This window comes from Amphiprion ocellaris, chromosome 17 (assembly GCF_022539595.1).
Source record: "Amphiprion ocellaris isolate individual 3 ecotype Okinawa chromosome 17, ASM2253959v1, whole genome shotgun sequence".
NCBI classification, from domain to species: domain Eukaryota; kingdom Metazoa; phylum Chordata; class Actinopteri; family Pomacentridae; genus Amphiprion; species Amphiprion ocellaris.
The window spans coordinates 3,958,783-3,980,708 of record NC_072782.1 but is presented as its reverse complement, the minus strand read 5'-3'; the positions used below and the strand labels follow the sequence as shown (position 1 = coordinate 3,980,708).

General features: G+C 40.4%; 1 protein-coding gene across 2 annotated transcripts in view; it reads left to right on the top strand.

The window, feature by feature from the left end:
- Positions 1-9,337: 9,337 nt before the first annotated feature.
- trabd2a (TraB domain containing 2A) overlaps positions 9,338-21,926 on the top strand; it is a 78,777-nt gene continuing 66,188 nt past the window's right edge. The window contains exons 1-3 of one of the 2 annotated variants that reach the window (XM_055004112.1): positions 9,347-9,488; positions 9,588-10,108; positions 11,356-11,916. In XM_055004112.1, coding sequence (XP_054860087.1) covers positions 10,004-10,108; positions 11,356-11,916 — 666 coding nt within the window. In that variant the 5' untranslated portion in view covers positions 9,347-9,488; positions 9,588-10,003. Of the gene's footprint in view, positions 10,109-11,355; positions 11,917-21,926 lie in introns of both variants that reach the window. The other variant, XM_023293207.3, reaches the window with a different exon arrangement.

Sequence of the window (21,926 nt, the reverse complement as noted above, 5' to 3'; positions counted from 1 at the left end):
ACATCCATGTCAGATATAACCTGATCCATTTAGGTCCCACCCCACAACCCACAGGACCCAAAGGATGTGCTGCCAACGTTGTGGTGCCAGACACCAATGGACACCCCAGAGGTCCATTTCCTGACTGTTCAAAGCTGTTTTAGCAACACAAGGAGAACCTACTCAATATTAGATCAATAGGTTCACCTCTGTATACATTCATTAGTACAGCAGACTTGTAAAATAATCTAAAAACTGGGAATTGTACTTAGAAGATCGCCATATGTATTTGGAAATGCTTTTTTTGTTTTAACATTATCTATAAAATATATGCAGGACAAGCTTGGAAACACACATGCAGCATGAAAGGACTCAAGATCAACATCAGTCGACTTCTACATCTTTTCTTTAGTTTTTTTGGAAAGTGAGATGAAATGTTGGGTTTGAGCACTTCAAAGCTTATTGCAGTGACAAGTAACTGAGACATCAATTTAGGCATATCATCATAAAACCTAATGGTCTGAATTCACATGCACACTGCACATCAGAGGGGAAAGTGAGAGTCTCCACGGAGCCGGTTGGAAGTTTAGGGTGGAGTTGGAATGATAATCGAGGGAAGGATAATTGTTATTTTTCTTTATCAACTTTTGACCTTATCTGGATGCTGTCCTTGGATGACATCCATAGATTTTAGACATCATTTTTCGGTATATTATAAATGGTCATTTTGTCCACTTTTATGTCGAGATTTTGAAAATCTAATCAGAGTCTCTTAGATTTCAAGCTTTTAAGTACAGAATGCCCCAGAGAAACCATCCGAAGTTTACATCTGTCAAACATACGGATAGATAGATAGAAGGATGGATGGATGGATGGATGGATGGATGGATGGATGGATGGCTGGATGGATGGATATAGATGGATGGATGGATTGATAGATAGATGGAAGGATGGACAGAGGGAATGACAGATGGATAGCTGGAAGATAGATACATGGACGGACGGATCGACAGACGGATTGAAGGACAGATTCATCGATAGATAGATAGATGGATAGATAGATACATGGATGGAAGGACAGATCGATAGATGGATGGATAGATGTAAAGATAGATGGATGATAGATGATAGATGGAAAATCGATGGATAGATGATGGATGGATAGATAGAACACCTGACACCATCTACTACTGATGAATTAACAAAGTATCATGAGCTGTGATTTTTTAAGGACGCCCTAAATGAGAGGATTTTTTGACGAAGAAGATACACTTAAGATGAGTATTACCTCTTCTTTTACTCTCCAACTTCTTTTTCTCTTTCTCTTTTATGTGGAATGTCCTTGACTCCAACTCTATAAAAGAGTCACTGCAGAGTAAGAGGAAGGTGGTTGGTTGGTTGGTTGGTTGGTGTGGTGTGGTGGTGGTAATTAAGGACATAAGCTGAGATCAGAGCTTTGGATCTACATGGTATGTGCGTCTGCCCACAGAGCCACCAGGACACCCTGGATTCCAGTAAGTGCTTTTTACCCTGAACACCATTTTTGCTTTGATGTTGTGACTAACAGCTCAGTCAAACCACCACTTCCATCACAGCGAGCCGTGCAGTCATGCCTCTTACTGTACTCTGTGCCGCTTGCCATTAATGTCATGTTTGTTTTTGAAATGCGAAACTATAGATGTCTACAAGAGCTGGATAATTGAATGTGTTGTGAATATCAAAAACAACAATCATGTGGTTTACAGAAACTAGAAAGTACGTGTGTTTAAGTGTTATTGAAGCTGAGTTATCTGGGAAGAGTGTTTGCTCATGTTGGGAAGTCACAGATTAGAATAGATGGGATTACTGTAAGCAGCACTTCAAAGAAAACATCATTCATTCAGACAAATTATCATTTCACACAAAGAAAATTGATGCGGTTTTTAACTTGAACCAGAGAAAACATCATTTCAAAAGTCAAATATCTGTGTAATAAAGTCATATTTTTTTACTGCCTGGCAAATATAGAAAACCACAGAGACATTTTTCAAATGCTATAATCAGATCTGCATTTTTATAACCACCACAATGTCTGAAGGAAGAAATTTAGGGAAGTCTCTGTTTGCTGAAATTACATAGATTGAGATTTATCTGGAGAATTTATTCCATCTGAGGTAGCTCACTCTGGTTTATGCGAGCAGTAAAATGTCTGAGTCACTGTTTTGGTAGTGAGAGTTCACCAAAGCTTCCTTCAGCAGGAACCAACCTCATAAAAGACCATTATCCTCAAAGACATGAGACATTAGAAGGTTTGTTTTTCTTTTACTTTGTGTTTTCATGTGCATCGTTTAGGAATCGTGTGATGCCTGTGTTTCCAGGGGATATACGAGATCATTCACAGTCCAGTAAGTAAATAAATAGTTTTTATCTGTGTCCGTGAAACAGTCAGTAAAATGCCAAAGTCAACAGAAATAGTCATGCAGTCACAGTGTGGTCAGATTACACAGAGCAATGTCAGCTATTAGCCAGTGTAGTAGCAAAGTCAGCTCCTTGTTTTGATGTTTTGCAATCTAGTCAAGACATAAAAAGTCAGTTCTCCTCTGAGTGTTTTGTCTGATTCAGCCTGGTTTCTACACGTGGAATACCATGAAGCTGGACCTTGTATATGACCTCTCTATTGATGAAAGCCTGACCAGACACCATGCATCAATGACTTACTGTATCAGCTTCTGAAAAACTCTTTCGACCTCGACAAAGACCCTAGTTGGGGCTGAACATGGCACATTCGTGTTAGCAGACATGTCTGTTTGGTTGGAATGAATGCAGCTGCTTTTACAGAGTTGTGAGTGTATTCCCGTAGAATCAGAAAGGGAAAGACTGTAGCGTGAAGTCAGGACTTGCATGCATTAAGTCATGGAAAAGGTGTCTGAAGATGCTTGTGATGTTCTCTCACTCTGCTTTGGATGATATTATACTCTAAAGTTTTTAAAGCCCTTCTACTAGTGTTCATAATGCAGAAACCAGGGAACCATCAATGCACAACGTTTGCTCTTTAGATCTTCAAATGCTAGATGCACTGTACAAATAATAGATCAAGTGTGGAAAATGAATTTTTATACATTCTATGCACAGTGGCTTTGAAGAAATAGTTTGACATTTTAGCGAATACATTCTTTTGATTTGAGATTTTACTGAGAAAATCAATATATCACAACCGTATGTTTGAGATTCTCTCCAGGTTTGATCAAAGATATATAAAAAATACTCTGCTTGTACAATTTGCATCTTATATGACTTGACAACCTGCACCAAACCACAAAGATGATCAATGCACACATTCAGACAGTCATACTGCTGCAGACATATACAGTGAGACATACTGTCTTCACACATACATGCATGCAGAGCTGCAGATACAAGTGCCAGATCTTTTCAGTCAGTTTAATGTGCTGTGAAGGCAGTAGACCGTGGCTGATAAGACTGACCATCTGCAAATGGACTGAGTCATATGAACTATTACTGGAAGGCTTCCACAGTCCATATGTTTCTCATCTTCTTTGTTTTTCTATTCTAGTCTGGTTCAATAATTTCTCAAATGATCTTTGGACCACCAAACTACATCCTGACTCCAGGTCAGCAGTTCTCCTCCCTGAGTTGACCGCAACTTCCTGAAGTCAGCTGAACTCTTCCCACAGCCAAGTTCTTGCATCCAGGACCGTCACAGCTGCATTCTCTCCGGCCTGCTGGTACCCATCTGCTGCTTCGGGAGACTTCTGACCCAACCAAGCCCAAAATGTCTTCCTTTTTCGGCTTGACGGCCTTCTTCGGCTTCAGTGTCCAGCAGCTGGTTCTCAGGAGCAACACTGACAAACTTCTGACAACAGTAACCACCAACTGAGATTCTGAAAATGGCCTGCTTAGATAAATGTCTCAAAAATCCACAGAACATGAGGAAAACTGGAGATAGGAGTTAAAACCTCACAAACGGAGACCCCAACTAGACATTCCTTGTCCCCCCTCCGTGAACAGTGTCCAAAACATCTGTCTATATACTTCTACTAGAATACTTAGAATTCTCAGCCTCACCAGAAAAAGTCATTGTAGAAAGACTGTTCTTGCGTTATTTTTCAACATACACTACCAGCCAAAAGTTTGGACATGCATGCCCCTTGCTTCCAGGTGAGGCCAACAACTTTTTGAAGAATCTGATGATATGGCCACAAAGTCAGCCACTGACCTTTGGCCTGAGGTGTTCTGGTACACATAAGTACACTTATGAAGAAGCCTTTGCCCATGGATGCTGTCTTCTGTTGCCAATCCATGGAAAGCACAGAGGCTCAGTTGAAGATCACACAGGTCCTTTACACCACTTACCCCCTCGGTGGTTTCTTTTCCAGAACACCACCCAGAGACTTAAACAAACAAACCTGATCTCAGCACAGAACTCCAAAACAGCAGTGCTCAGTTGGGGCCTTGTGAGAATCACTACACCCACTTGGACGCTCTCACCATGGGCAACTCTGGGAAGGTCCAGTGACTTTTTGGGAGTTTTAGTTCCATAACCAGTGCTGGTCATGGAGGTATAAACCAAGAGGTGGCTTTCCACTGCAGGAACTTAAGGTAGGCGTGAGGCGGTGGAAATGTTGGCAGGAACAGTCAACTCATCAGCCCTTTCAGCCTTTCCATTTCCATTAGGGCTCTTAACACCATATGTGCCAAAACAACAACAAATAGCAGTCGTTTGGATTTAACTCCAGTTCTATGAGCATGTAGGAAACAGAGCAATACATGGTTTGTTGTTTTAGCCAATATGACAAATTTTACATTGTTGATGCCGATGTTTGAGAGAACACTGCCGCTCAATGGGGAAGAAATGGCACTTATGGAACTATCTGAGTTAAACCAGCGCTGTGACTCGTGCAGCAGTTTTTAAAGCAGCTCACAAGTACCTACCTGGACTATAGGTATGTGTCCACTAGATCTGGCAATTTCCCTCATCCCATTAATTGTCTATATGAAATGCATCATGTTGCATGCTGGTCCGGTTGCGGTGCGTTTCAAGCTGCGATCCGGTGCATCTCCCCAGAGCGGGATGCATGCATGCATAAAGTAGACTCGACTTCTACTTTATGCAAATTCAACGCGACGTGTGGAGGTCCGACGCATCGCGAAACTTTGGTCAAATGTCTAAACTAGCCATCGGTGAACTAAAACGAGAACAGATTCAGCTGCTGCACAGGTTATTTCTCACCTCAAATGCTTTCGGAAATACTTTTCGCTGAACTGTTTTTGTAATAAAAGAGAAAGTTTGCGACCGAGCCAAAATGTTGGCCTCAAGTACACGCCAACCAAGTGGGTGATTTTCAGATGCAGCGCGTTTACATGCGGGAAAAACGCACGTAGTGGACACGTAGCATAAATACTAGGCAGTCCCTGCAGCCAAGACAGGGTGAAATGTTTCGGCCACCCTAGAACAAGTTTCCTGCCCCTCCAGAAGGGCAGCAAGCCTGGGTCTCTGCAAATACAGGGAGCTATTAGAATCGGGTGCATTACAAACACCTGAACCCAGTGATTTTCCCTGCAGGTGGTGGGTCCATGGGTCAGAGGTTCATGTCTTTTTTTCAGACCTGAGATGGCATAGCTACAAACCTGCTGTGCGTTATTTATGTTTTCCACATTTCCACACATCAGAAATTCAGGTTCTATTTTCATTTTTACGCCTTACTTGAAATGTAATTCTGCACATCTGCACTTGTTAACCAGCAATTTTTGTCACTATTCTCTCATTTTACCGCCTTATCCCTGAGACAGTTAGAGAAACGGCGTTGCACGCATGACCTGACAGGATCAAATGCATCTACCACCCAGTCTTTATAAAATGAAGCATATGTGGTCATTTCCATACTGTGAAATCCTTTTGAAGATTTCTCTAAAGAGGCAGAATCAGATGTTTGCTCGGGATCTCTCAGAACACCCCGGTTCTGTTTGATCTCCACAAACAGAGACACTTTAAAGTGGAAATTTACAGATGCGGTGTAGTATCAGTATTGACAGAGGGGTCACTGAAATCCATTACAGGCTTCAAACAGACTCCCTCTGACAGAATATTAGACGTGCTTTAAAATGTTGGAGGGAAATGGGTTACACATCACTTTTATTCTCATTTTTTATGATTTTAATGAATGTCATGGGTCATTACACTTACTATGGCACTCATATAGATATGATGTTCATCATTTTTACAGCACATTTAAAAAGTAAAACTGTGGTTTAAGCCAAACCTTTAGCTGATTATCAGAATTCTAACTATACTACAATAACAATTTCAAGCCAGAAGAAAAGACAAAAAATTTTAACGTAAATCCAACATGCTGCTGTGTCAGATAGTTTTAGTAATGGAGACATTTTGCTCTGATATTTGACAGTTATTTCACAGATTCCTGGTGTCTGAGAAATTCTGAAACCTGAGACTTTGTCGTGATCCATATGTGGTTTCACTTTGCAGCAGTAAAAAGTAATAACAGCAGTTAACAGACCTACAGAATATCAGACATACTGTATGTGACGATGCCCAGAGCTGCGTCGCTGCACACAGATGGTGTTCTTCTAACTGAAGATCATCACAAACACACACATGCAATCTTTTTACCGCTTTCATACGCGATCTGTCGACAGCTCCAGTGAATCAACCTTGACAGAAGTCATTTCAAGTAGTCTGCATGCGGATGATTGACATTTTCCCCATTACTCACCCAATAACACGCTTTGACGAATGCAGCGATTTTCACGCCACTTCTGGAAATGAATCATTTTCTTGATGTATTCATTGAAACAAGTGGAATCTGAATGCATTTGGATGAAGGAGCTGACCATCTGTTTGCATTATTGTGCTTATATTATATTCACAGAGAGGCTTTTATGATTTTAATCTTTTAATGACGAGATACCTCCAGCTTGAATGAATTCTCCTCCGAGTTTTATTTTTCATTTTCAGAGGAAAAGGCTGTTCACTATTAGTATCTCTCTGTAGAAATCACCCTAACATGCCAAAAACATCATCATTACCACATACATGTACTTGCATTGCTTATATCCTCTTTAAGGATGTGTTCTTTAAATATTTCCAACCTAGAAATAAAATAAAACGTGGCATTAGACTCGCCGTATGACAGGAATATTTCAGGACAGTTTCAGGTGCTTGAAACAGTGATTTAGACCCACTTGAGTGTTCAGAAGTGTGGATGTAAATGTAATCTGTCTCTTTCTGCATAGCATCTTTCACTATTCACTCTTCCTACACTCTCCATCTTATCTTTCATCTCTTTGGCTCCTCTCACTCTGAAGTGCAACACCTGGCAGAAATGATTCTATCCACTAGGAGGCGCTTTAACTGGCCTCTGCAAAGTTTTCCTGCATTACAAATGAGTCCAGAGACTGTAGAATTTGACTATGAAGTGCCCATAGCTTATATGAATTAATAAGGAACACATTACTGGATGAATAAGTACATAAATTCGCAAGAGACCAAGTGGTGCAATACGAGTGATTGAAACTGTTTGTAGTTAAAATTATTGATAAATCAGATGGATTTTCAATTGTGGCCTTTTTTTTTTTTTTTTTTTTTTTTTTTTTTTACTGGTACAGTTTTCATCCAGATGGCATTATCTTTTAACGAAACTTCACAGCAATAAAGTAGACACATATATCATTTCCAGAGGGGTAGATGATGTCCTCCACTGTCCAAACTGTCAGTCAGCACGTCTCATTTCAACAGTCTGACTTTTCACTGACCCCCTCAGAATGCTGAAACCACGTCACCATGTCAGACGACCCTCATTCTTCCAGCCCAAACAGCATTTGTCTGTAAAGAGGCCGTCCCGAGGTCGTTCTTAGCGTCAACAAACCGTTTTGTATTTACTCAGACGTCTGACAACATCACCGTGTGTCTTGAGGCCCCGTGTGAACCACGATTCTGCGCGTAAAGGCGCATAGAGCCGGAGCGCATAGATCGGCCTCCAAATGCAGACGAACCAAAGGGCGCAGCCTGTTTTAGTTTGGGAGTGCACACTGTAAAAAATGTTGTTTTTACAGTAAAATTCCGGCAGCTGTGGTTTCCAGAATACTACCGTAAAATTATGGTAAAACATTTTCTACATTTATGGTAAACAAATGTATTGATATTGTTGATTTTAGCGTTATAAAATGTGCTTCATTCCATATTTTACTGTAAAAAAAATTTTAACCTTAAAAAAATTGAAAATTTACATGAAAATACAATATAAAATAAAATTTGTGTAATTTATTATAAATATGACAGCATTTTCCCATTATTAGCACAACAGTTAGTGTATTTAACATTAAATATATGTATTTTTTTTAGCAAAAATTGCAGTTAAAGCTGTCATAAATATTAAAGCATATGTCCATTATTAACACATTAATATTAACTGGGAAAAACTGTATTCTTTTCAAGAATTAAATGCAAAAATGACAGTATTGTTATGTATCTTATGGCATTTTTCCATTAAAAACTGTGCTGGAGTCAGGAAATGTATTTTTTCAAGAGACAAAAAATCTATAAAACACACTTTGAGTCAAAAGTTATATAAATGACATCAAACTGTTCTAGAGTTTACAGATTTTCACCATCATGGTTTGAGTTTTTCACCCTAAAATGTACAAATATTTTTTACAATGCAGTTACTTAAGAACATATATATGTATTTTGCAGCTATTTATTCCTAAAAGTAGTTTCAAACACAATATTTTTCATGATTAATATGTTGAAAATAAAATTTAGGGTACAACCATTCTCCAAATGGGAAGGCACACGTGTATTACCTGTTCTATGAAGTACTTTATTCAGGTACTAGGACACATTTTTTAAATCCCGAGGTGATATGATGTGTCTGAGATGCTGCCTCTCCATTAAAAAAGGTGGAGTTCTATGGCTTCCACATGCAAGCCAACATAAAGCGCTGTTATTGCAGGTTTTCTCATGTTAATGCCTCCAGTTTGTCAGGCGTTAACTAGGAGGGCACGATAATCTATCCACGGGATCTCCACTGGCACCCTTGATTGTCTTTAGGCCTCCCGTGGGGCGACAACAAGGAACCTCGTCAGTCCCACTGAAAATAAACACTGTTAATTGAAACCAGGGCTACTCGTTATTAGTAATTTGGCTTTGGAGTTGAAGTAGTTGTTAATTTTGTAAGAATCCTAACGCTGTGCACTTTATTGAAATGGGTTATGTGAATGGAGACGGAAAGGGGGTTGATGTTTAATCAAATTAATGCTGGAAGAGGGTGGGCGAGAGGGAGAGGGAGGACAGGGGGTGGTTTGGTTGGAGGGGGTGTTATAGAGGCAATCTGAGGGGGTAGGTAGAGGCAACGGAGATGCTGACACACACGTAGCCTGCAGACACACGTCGCAGAGAGAGACGCAGATAGACAGTGCAGACCTGGCAGACAGGCAGCGCGCTGCGTCGAGAAGTTTTGGGGTTTAAAACTTTTCTCTGGAAAGTGCAACTAGTCGGTGCAGCTTTCTCCCTCACACTAAGCTCACGTTCAACTCAAACCAAGAGGAGAAACGCATCCAGATCAACCCTGACTTTCTGTTTTTGGCTCCAGGTGCTGACGCGGCGTGGTGGACCTGTTGGCTCAATCTGGCAACTTCTTGGAACAGTTACGCGCACAAATCCCGCGGAAGGCAATGCAAAGAGAAGGAGAACCGTGGAGAATTGAGCCTGGCCGGCAGTGAGAGGATGATGTGACCCTGTGTAAACTTCCACTGACCACCTTCTTCTCTCCCTCAAACACACGTGAAGCGGCAGCGCTGCGTCCAGGAGGCTCAAGTCAACATGACTCTGCCCGGCGGTTTGTCGGATACTTGTCAGCTCATTTTACGTGACCGCACGGAGCCGAAGCTGTGGAAATAGGACTTTTTTCCATGCTTTCTGGGGAATAGTTGTTGCTGCACGTTGTGGTGAAGCAGAACCCGGGCAACCCTGCAGTTTGGAGAGAGAGAGGAAGCGAGGGGAGCTACGATGCGGGGCACTCTGGGCGCATTCATTCAGTCCTGTCTCCTGCTGCTGGTCCGAGCAGACCAGTGGAGGCTCAAGGACTCAGCCAGCTGCGAGTTAAATAGGAAAGTAAGTCATCATGAGAGTGATTTAGTGCTGGAGTTTGCAAAAATAATGTAATGTCACTGTGCGTTTTATCTGGACACCTGCGTAGTTTATTCATCCGTGAAGTTTGGTGTCAGTGAAGGAGCCTTCAAATGGCATTCAAACTTGTTTTTTTTCCTGTATGACATGCTGTTAAACTTTCTACATTAGGGGCAAAATAGTTGAAACAACTTCTTAATGTGCACTTGTCTCACTTTTTCACCTGCTTTTGCATGTATAAAATCAACCCCTGATTTCTTATATACTATGCGTTAATTCTGCATTCCCTAAAATCTGAAAATCATTAAAAATACGACTCAAACCCCAAATGTATTAAATATATAGTCATTTTATAATTAATAATATCATAATAAGTGGATCTATCATCACTGATTGTTAATTTTGTGCAATTTTGCGTAATTTTCAGCACTTGTGTGTATTGACATTGTCTAACATGTCCGTTCTTACATTCTGTACATCAACGTGTGTATTCAAGAAAAAAACCCTGTCCATTTCTACTTTATTTAACATAGTGCATCCAAAGACTTGTACAGAAAATCATAAACCTTCTGAATTTCCCCTTAAAATCCCCTTTCAACAGAAATAAACATGCAAAAGTGTACGTTTCTGGTTTTGTTAGACTGTTTCAAGGCTGCACTGATTGCCTTTCAGTCTCTCTTTGATTAGTTTTAACTCGTGTTCCTCGCAGACCATCGGAGGACAGATGGAGCAGCAGCAGGAAGGCAGCGGCCGTAGTCTGACAATCACTGACATGTGTATTGTTTGTTTGGCACTTGGGTTCTAAGTGGCCTGTTAATAAGTCATTATCAGTCTGTTAGCAGTGTGTCTAATAAACAGCCTCCCACAGACAAAGAGGGGGTTGGTGTCAGACAGCAATAGTTGTAATGTAAAGTAAATGGCGTGAAACAACTGTAAATTCACCCCTCTGACTCTGTCTCACATGAGTTTTATTTGTTTCTGACTTGCTAAAATGCTTAGTCAAGAAATTTAAGGAGAGAAAATAGCAAATATTTTGATAATCAAGAATCACAAACTGGTTCTAGCTGCTGAATTTTGAGCATTTTCTGCTTTTCTCTGTTTTTTATTGTCATAAACTGAATATCTTTTGCAAAAAACAATCTGAAGATGTCACTTTAGGCCTTGTAAAGTTTCTACATGTACAGAGCCTTTAATTCATGCCCTTCTAACCTCATCTTCATCCTTTCCTCCAGCAAACGGACCTAAACTCCTTCCTGTGGACGATCAAACGCGATCCTCCCTCATATTTCTACGGTACGATCCACGTTCCCTACACTCGTGTTTGGGACTTCATTCCTGAAAACTCCAAGCAGGCCTTCCAGGAGAGCAACATCGTCTACTTCGAGCTGGACCTGACGGACCCTTACACCATCTCAGCCCTCACCAGCTGCCAGCTGCTTCCTCAAGGCGAGAACCTGCAGGACGTCCTCCCCAGAGACATCTACAGGAGACTCAAAAGACACCTGGAGTACGTGAAGCTCATGATGCCCTCCTGGATGACCCCCGACCAGAGGGGGAAGGGACTCTACGCCGACTACCTCTTCAACGCCATCGCTGGGAACTGGGAGAGGAAGCGACCGGTCTGGGTGATGCTGATGGTGAACTCGCTGACCGAGGCAGATATTAAGACTCGAGGGGTGCCGGTGCTGGACCTGTATCTGGCCCAGGAGGCAGAGAGGATGAGGAAGAGGACGGGGGCCGTGGAAAAAGTGGAGGAACAATGCCATCCGCTCAACGGGCTGAACTTCTCCCAGGTGAGTTTTACTGATTGGAGCTCAGGTTGCAGATTTGTCTGTTTGTCCATCACTTCATCTCAGTACCCTTATGTTTGTGTGTGAGCCAAACACCTATTATGTTGTCATGAAATACAAAGTCTAGAATTATGGCTGTGTCAGTGTCTGGCACACAAATCTAAGCTGAGTTTCCTTGCAATCTGCTGCAGAAGGTCCCAACTTTCTCACACAAGCAAAATCATCTGTTTGGACTCTGCAGCATTTTGATATTGTCAGGTTTAAGGGACATTACTTCCTCTACAGTTTATAAGGGTTTGACTTTTTCTTGGTCAGAAACAACAGATGCAACATTTATTAAAAGCTTGATTGGCTTTTATCTCTCATTATTTTTAATATTGGTCATATGGATTAGGTTAGTTTTTCTGATTAGCTTTTTGGTGGTTGGTATGAAAAAAATTTGTTTTTTGTTGATCTTTAGGTTAGATTGAGTGAAGTTTAGCCTATTATATTGTGCAGCCACACTTCAATGGTGATAGCAGATGAATCATATGTAAGTAATTGCTGAATTTTGTGCATGATTCAGGATAACGAAGATGCAAAAAAATTGAAATAGAAAGAGAAATTTTGTATTTCAGTAGAGCTCATGTTGCATTTCGTAGCATTTGTAGCTGTTGTTTTCTATGTAAGTCCATGCAGTGTTGAGATAACACACAACTGCGGGTAAATTTGAAGTGCTGCATCAGGAAACCCCACTGTTTTATCACTCATTAATGACAGACATCAGCTGCCCACAGTTTTGTTGCATCTAGTCTCAGGTCAACTTACAAACTGAACAGGTATCAGCGATACGTGAAAAATCTCAATTACTGAATAAACTGTTCTATGTGTTTCCTGGGGGAACAAATGATTTGTCAAACTCCTGCAGAAACTAGAGCTACTTTCTGCATCTGCTTTATAATTGTATGTTTTAATGCCAAAGCAGTGGAAGGTTTTCAGTGTGAACCAAGATTTTTTGACAATGATAGATGCAGTTGGGTAACTTTAGCCAATGTAAGTCTAAGAAAGGTAAAAGAAGTAAATCCTAGCTAATGCTGATGAAGATTTTTCCTAAAACTCGATTACAGTTCATTCAACAGTCTATCAAGATTCTCCACATTCAATTTTTTTACAAGAGGCTGTTTCAAATACTGCACTGACAAAGTACATCATATTCCACGATTGTTATAAGAAAAACAACTTTACATTTAAATAACAAACATGTTTTATAGCTGGAAACTATAAAACTCTATTGTTTTAGGAGGTTGGTTTGGTTTTGTGAGGAAAGAAAGTGGTTTAATGAATGAATACAGAAGCATATAATTACACTCAGTGAACACAGAGAGTGAAGTGCTGGCTTAATGTTTATCACAGCAGGTAATTGTAAGGTCTGTATCTACACACAGCAGAAACAAGTTGGTCGTGACAGGTTGAGTAGGATTCTGTGTTTCCCGTTATGATGTAGATGCATCACAGCAAAGCAGTTTCCTGAACCCGAGGCTATAATCGAAATTCATACAGAAAGATTGCTTATGCATGAACATCTGATGTGTAGCAGCAGCTTCTCGTGAGCTTACACAGGTTTCAGTCACGCAGAAGGTTAACAGGTTTTTACATTTGGGAAAAAAGGGCGCAGACTGGTGCTCGGTATTGACTGAGTTTGTTAACATGAATCTGTATTGGGAGGAATTAAAAGACACACACTGCTTTAAATTAATTTGATGGCATCTAAATACCACTTTTGAACACCTTTTTCACTTTAGTAGGTTGGAACTTGTAACGTTTCCATATTACTGTCAACAATTGCATGCAATTACCTTAATGGAAACACATCCACAAGATTGATACCGATGTAGGATGTTGTCAGGTGTTGTGGGCAACAGAACAACTTGTATGGCCATGATTGCATTCATTACTGTTGTGTCTGAATTACAGAATGGCATCACTTTAACCGATTAACGAAACTAGAAAAGTTTTGTATCCTCAGGTCAGAGAAGGACTGCATTGTTGTAGCCACAGTTAACCTCCAGACCAGTACATCTAGGTTCTATTCAATTCAATTTAATTTATTTAGCACCAATTACAGTTTAAGTAGTTCCAAGATGCTTTACAGAATCTATATGCCTGAACCCCCAGAGCAGCCCTAAGGCGACAGTGGCAAGAAGAAACTCCCTTTTAACGGGAGGAAACCTTAAGCAGAACCCGGTTCTTTATATGGGAGGACCTATCTGCTGCTGGCCGGCGGGTTGAGAGGGACAGAAGAGGTAGAGGGGATGGAGGACAAGAAAACATATAACACACATTAGGATACATGCATGATCAGCGTGACATAGATGATACATACAACACTGAAACTGATTCATAAGTTCACTGTTATGGTGTACGGCTCTGGCATTAAATATACTACATATGTAGCTGGTAGTAAGATGCAAACAGTGTGTCGATGAGCATGTCAAGTGTAGTAATTGTGATGGAGAGTAGACTGGTGGAAGTGGACAGCTGGAAGCAGTGGGCTGGAGGAAGGTCAGCAGCAGCATCATCCCACAGATGGAGATTAGGCCAGTTGGTGGGAGAACCACCACAGATCTGAAGCATCCAGCTCTGGGATCAGGGACACTCAGAGAAAGGACACATGGAGAAACAGAGTGAATGTAATGCAATAATGGTATATATACTGTATATTAAATATAATGGTAGATAGAGAAGGGCTCAGTGCATCCAGAGAGGTTCCCCAGCAGTCTTGGCCTATAGCAGCAGAACAACTTCTGCACTGTGACTGCTTCTTCAGTCCGAACAGTTCATCCACTTTGTGCTCCAGATGTCATATGATGTGGCGCTGCATGATACAGTTGGTAGGTTTAACCTCAAAACTTTTTAGTTTTTTTTTTAGGAAACGCAATCTGTCCTGCTGTCGAGGCCTCACGTCTCCTTAAATATGGTGCGTCAGCTCAGGACACTAAGATGTGTAAAACAAATGACAAAGACCAGAGGTATGAATTGAGATTTTTTTCCCAACAGGGGCCTCTTTCCCCCTTTTTCCCACAGCTCAGTCAAGTGGAGAAAGGTGTGGTGTTAATAATCAGCTGTGCAAACATTCAGCTGCTTGCTTCCCTATGTCCTTTGTTATTAAAGAAAAATGGATCTTAATGACTCAAGTCTGAAATCACCAGAAAAAAAGAAACCTTGTTCCTCAGACTAGTGCACTTTAGTCCCCCTGTCTGCCTGCCTGCCTGCCTGCCTGTCTGTCTGTCTGTCTGTCTGTCTGCCCCTCGCTGACCCTTTCAGCATTACAAACACGGCTCAAAGGCAGCAGTCACTATGAAATCATGTTGCATATTTTTGAGGAATTTCTGCTAATGCTGCTCGGGAGCTAAAGGGATTACACTTGACCACTTACCCTAACACCCAGAAGCTTAAAGTGTTGTTATTCTAAAGCAGGCCTTGTCGGCCCCTCAGACTCTAAGTCTTTTCATAAAGTCACCCAAAAGCACTTTTATTAGCGTTCTGTAGAGGGAGAATGGGGGACGTCTACAATCCCGGAGTATATATAATCAGTCAGATGCAAAATTACTGATGACTTTTGTCGTTTGTTTGCACAGCCAGTTAAATAGAAATCATGCTCCCATGGCAGTGTTTATGTCCTGATAAACACATGGAGTGTGAGTAATAGTTAACAATTTGCTTGAGAGCAGATTTTTTTTCTCCGGCTCAGTGGAGATGATTATATTAGCTTGTACTTTTCTCAGATGTAAGAATTTCTTGTGTTATTTTAATCGTTTTGAGTATTTGTGGATGACTTGTTTCTGACGAGCATCCTCTTGTGGTTGTGCAGAAGCAAAGGAAGACGTGTTGTTACACTGCTCAGGTTTCTCTTGTGGCGGACTGCTGGATGTGCTTGGACTTTAATGCTGGAGGCTGCAGCTTGCATGACGCTTCTTTGGCTTCTCTCAAGTATGACCGGCCTCTTTCTAAAGCTTTAACCCAACAGTTTAATAACCGAAAGAGGCTATTAGAGACGGAGCGCGGGTGGCTGAAATTGGGTTTGTCAACAGATCTGTGAGGAGAATAAACCTCCAGTCATCCCAGCTTTCATTGAATTAAGTCCACAAAGCCTCCAGAAGGCCCAACAATGAATTCTAGTGTCCTGAAAACAACCCCTATCCTGACACCGCACCAAAACAGCACACAACTTGGCACTCCATAACTTCCACACTCAGTTTCAATCTAATCAACAGCAGCTCAACAGACGCCTTCACCCTGCTGGCTTAAAGCAGCCCGCTTAATATTGCAGGAAAGCTTTTTGTGTGTGTGTGTGTGTATGTGTGTGTGTTTTTTCACAGTTTTGCCGTGTAGTTGAAAAGGGCAATTCCATTTAAAGTCTTTTAGCTCAACTCAACTGTAAGATGTCCAGATAGAGTGCGATGAGTGAAATACGCGCTCGGTGGAACAATGCTGCCGCCTCAGCTGCAATCCTCCACTGAAAGAGATGTTTAATCAAGCTACGAGTGGAGAAGCACATTTATGGTCGGTAATAGTCTCTGTAATGTTTTCGCTGGCCGTTTGCATCTGGCGTGAAAACAGATCTTAAAGTTAAATGAAAATAGATCTGAAGTAATGAAAAGTTCTCCCCCTCCTTCATCATCATCCTCCTCCTGCACACAGCTCGGGTTTTAAATAGAGCACAAATTGATTTTTCGAGGATTTGTTGCCACTGTTGATCCAGACAATCTCCTCTGCAGTGAAACGTCTACTGCTGAGGCTGCTGATTGGATGAATGCACCAGTAGCTGGGCCCAATCTTTGTTTCGAATATCCACAATGGAAAATCATGTCGGATCCTTTGGAACTGTGGTGAAATTTTGTCCTGAGAAAATTTGTTTTTGGGGATTTCTGTAAAGGTGGTGAATAACAGCTTTGTCTTCTGTGTTGTCCAGGACATGTTTCATCTTAGCAAGGCTTTTGGTTGTTAGAATCTGTGGAATAGTCCAACTTACAGCTGACTGTAGTTGCAGGGTCAATATATAATTATGGGACTTTTTGTATCTTAGTTGACATTTTTGCTGTTTTCAGGCCTAAAATCAACATGGCTGCCTGTGACCAAACATCACATGACATTTTTACAGAAAGATTCTTCTAAATGTTATATATACAATTGAGCAAAATTGAAATTGAAAGTTATTTATAAAGATATTGTAGTAAACCTGTTGACTATTTTATATTAAATAAGTCAGAAAGCCTTGGAGTCTGGCCAGTCTTTTCTTCAAGAGGAAATGACATCATGTGGAGCAGGTCATGTGATCTGGAATTAACACACTTCCTTGAGAGGTGTTTTTGTAATGAGGAACTTAGTGGAAAGTGATTTCTGGGACACAGATACAATTAGTTATTTTCCATATAAAATTTGATATATTGCCAAAAAAGAAATATCTGTCATGATTAGCTCAGCTTAATAAAAAGAACACAATCAAAACAATTTCTGAATCAGCTCATTTTATTATTGTTTAGCTCATTAGAAGGTGGTTGGTATTAAATTGGGACGGTTATTTAGTTGACATTTTAGTGATATCCAGTCATTTTTTATTAATAAGTGATTGTTTCCATAATAAATAATTATGGAATTTGTAAAGACATGATCACAATAACATAAAAAACATTAGTTTTAACTTACTAAAAATGTATGCAAGATATATCCATGGACTTCAAAAGTCCCTCAATTATATATTGACCCTGCAGATGGTTTCTAGATGTTTCACAGAAAACTAGTTCAAAGTATGAGTCAAATCCATCTGAGGCTGACTTGTGCATATTTGCTCTAAACAGCTCCATTCCTTGGAGAGGGTGGAGGTATAATAATCATTTGAATGTGGATATAATAATGCACATTGTTGAACAATCTCACATTAAAACTCTCATATTGTTGCAATATGAGTTTTGAGAGCTTTGAGCGAGATCAGATGTTGCATATCTGCACCACTGCATGAAGTGGCTGTATTTGTCAGATTTGGAAATATTGTTGGACACAGTCCTGACCTACAAGCAGTTCCTCAATGCCTGTGATGCCGTTTCTCAGATGTCTTTCTTTTATCTTTGTCACTGTCCCCAGATTAGTCTCCAACACTATTTTCCCATTTGACAGGGAATCAGGTCTGGACATTGTCTGGGGTTGCCCTTGTACCATCAGGTCAGATGAGTTCTCACCACTGGAAATACTTTGTTGTCGAGCTGTGGCGTCTGCACAGAGCATGTAAGAGACAGGACATGATACAAAAAAGATGTAGGCTCTTAATTTGCTTATAACCAGCTTAGTCTGTTGCTGTTCTTTGAATTTGTCTGATAGGTTCCCTTAGACATTTTTGCTGGTGTCTTTATATGAAATACCCTTTCTTCTTCCCCCTCTGATATGTTTTTCCACTGGTTTTCCACATGATAGAAGCATCATCAACATTCCCATTCGCTCCCTGTGAATTCCCTGGACAATGACTTGCTCTAATTCACACCAGAGTTCATTTCACAATATTAATCAGGCTCCGTACTATGGAGCTGGCACAGTAAAGTCCAACTGAGTGGGATATTTTCACCTTCAGCTCCTCCCAGTAATGTCTGAATAAGTTCAAAGTTGCAGTGCATGTTTGAAAGCAGCTCGGTATTGGTAAAATGCCATAAAATATTGGTTCTTATCTTTGTGGGACTCTATTATATTTCCCAACACCTGCATCACTTAATGCATTTAAAAACTTGGCTGGGTTTTTCTTCCAAGCGATGTGTCCATTTTTGCCTGTCAATATAAATTAAGCCCATTTAGCTCATTATTTTCAAACCACAATGAATTATGCTTTCTTTTGTCAGATCTCTAATCTGGCTAAGCATGACTGCTCTTATTCTTGCACGGTGCCCCTCGTCTTTTGAAGAGCGGGCTCAGCCTTGCCCATTACACTAAGTGAGCTTGTTGAGGACAACAATAGCTGCATGAAGGCCGGCTTTCTGTGTCGCTGTTGTTGGAAACCCACGGGACATTCCACACCTCAGTGGAGCAGACCTGCTAATGAAAGTGTTGTTTCTTTCCTCCCATCACTGGGGGTAATGGTGCATGGAGAGGTGATGAATGCAGGTCTCAGTGTACGTCTATGAGAACAGAGAAGGAATGTTTGAAGCCCATTTGGTTCATTCATGAGCAGAAGAACAAGGAGAGCTGAGATGCAGACTGAGATCAGTAGAGGAGCCATTAGGGAAGGAAGGCATGACTCCATCTCCGTTAAAGGTATCATGACGCTGCCTCAGTTTGACAACCTCCAAACCTGCAGTTGTGATATTTTCCTTTGACTTGAACTGACAGGCTGCAGGATCTCACCAAGTGAAATCTGATGAAATCCAAATAAAACCCACATTGATGACAGCAGAGAAATGCAAGTTTGTCAGATTGGAAATAGAGTTGTCTTTTGTTTTGATGGAACATTTCTGTTCTTGCTACACTTTCACTTATCCCGTCTCTTCCAACTCTTTTGTGTGTCTTTTTCTTCGCCTAAGGACAAACATAAGATATCACTGAGGAATTCCTCTAACAAAAACCAAACCTAACTTTTACCTCGTGTGAGGATGAACATGGAAATGTTAACCTAGTTATCATATCCTCTTGCCTGTCTTTAATTTAGACTCCAACTGTTGCATCTGTTGCTCCCTGTGTCCTCCTCTCCTTACATAACACCTAGCAGGATTCAGGATTAAAAGGTTCAGTTACAGAGTCTTTTTTAAGACATCATCTCAACCTGTGGGTCAAGAAATATGTTCTGCACTCAGGGAGTAAGGTCTGTTCTCAATTACAGCAAAAAGACAGAGTTCTCTTGGTAAGAGGATGTAAACTTTAGCATAAAATAAACCCAAGTACAGTTTGTTCTTGAATCAGCAAATTTGTGGGAAAATGTCTCCTAGCATCATTCAGATCTGGGAGGTCACATCGGAGCAGGCGGCTCACTCCGGATCACAACTCATTGGACGGAACAGACGCTGTCACAAAGCGTGAGCATCTCAGGACTCCCACACCCTGCACTGTCCTGATCTTAATGACCGCTAAGTGTGCTGGTTATGTAAATTCTATTTAAAGTGGAAAATGCACACTGCAGACAGTACAATGGCCATCCTTATTTTCCAGCCCAGCATGGGCAGCGCTTTGGGCAAGCTGCCACTGATTTCCAGTTTGCCCACAAAGGAAAATCTTTCTCAATCCCCTGTGTAATGAGATTAGATGGCAAAATGAGAATGATGATGAGTGTGTGTGTGTGTGTGTGTGTGTGTGTGTGTGTGTGTGTGTGTGTGTGTGTGTGTGTGTGTGTGAGTATGCTTGTCTACATGAAGAAAAAAATTGAAAACATGCTAAGCGGCTTAGCTTAGCACAAATGCTGAAAACAGCTTGGGTGGCTTTGTTCTGAGGTAACAGAATTAGCACCAGCAGCACCTCTAAAGCTCTCTAATTAACCTGTTATAGCTTGTTTAATTAATCTGTACAATTACTAGCATAAAATGTGAAAAGGACAACGTCTGGTTGAAGTAGGGTTGATAAGCCAGTGACTGTAAGTGGTCACCTGGGGGCATAACCAGGTTCCCAAAAAGATGAGAAGGAACATGGAAGTGATAGAAACTGCAGTTCCTCTGGTGGCCACTTGGGGCGAGTCAGTCCCAATGGACCCGTTATGTTAAAATGCCAAACTTAACAGCAAAAATAAACATATTTACAGTCTGGTACAAAAAGCATTTTGGCTCTATAGCTAACGTCTACATTCAGTGAAGCTGTATGCACGGTTGTATTTTATTTAACTCATCCATTTCAATTGTATTAAGGTTTAAAATTAAAGTGGAGCATAATTAAGGGAGAGACAACTTTCACTGCTAAGATGGCGACGGTCAGAGCCATCACACTATGTTTCAAAACTGTTCTTCAGGTAACTTAAAGGTGAAATAATGGAGGACTCACCCCATCCTTATATACAGCATATGTTCACAAACCCTTATAAAACCACATACTGTCATTCACATGCATTGAAAACCCAGCTATAATTAATAGTTGCTATTTTTGTGAACAATAGATGTGCTATTTGGATGATTTTGTTTCCACTGCACACAACAAGGCAGTTGTTTTAGGTTTGCAGCAGAGATCTCTCTTAGCCAGAATGCTAATTTGCATATTTTCCAACATGTTCGACTACTCCTTTAGAAAAAAATCTGCATAGGGAAATAGTTTTGGTCTCCCTCTAAACATGGTTGTGTGTGTCTGTGTGTGTGTGTCAGGGAGAGAGAATATATGCTGCCATAACACACCTATATATGCTGTGTATTTATGTTTGTAAGTATCTGTGTATGTGGTACTATTTTCTGTGCACATATATTGAATATATAGTGATATTTTATATATAACTTTAAAAAAAACTACGATTTTCTATGTTCACTATGATAGTGTCTTTACAAATTCTCTAATTATTTATTATGGAAACAGTCACATAAATAAAAGATGACTGGATATCAGTAAAATGTCAACTAAATAACCGTCCCAAATTAATAACAACCCCCTTCTAATTAGCTAAACTATAATAAAATGAGCTTATTCAAAAATTGTTTTGATTGTGTTCTTTTATTAAGTTGAGATAATCATGACACATATTTCTTTTTTGGCAATATGTCAAATTTTATATGGAAAATAACTAATTGTATCTGTGTCCCAGAAATCACTTTCAACTAAGTTCCCCATTATAAAAACACCTCTCAAGGAAGTGTGTTAATTCCAGATCACATGACCTGCTCCACATGATGTCATTTCCCCCTGAAGAAAAGACTGGCCAGACTCCAAGGCTTTCTGACTTATTTAATATAAAGTAGTCAACAGGTTTACTACAATATCTTTAGAAATAACTTTCAATTTAAATTTTACTCAATTGTATATATAATATTTAGAAGAATCTGTGTGTAAAAATGCCATGTGGTGTTTGGTTATAGATGACCATGTTGATT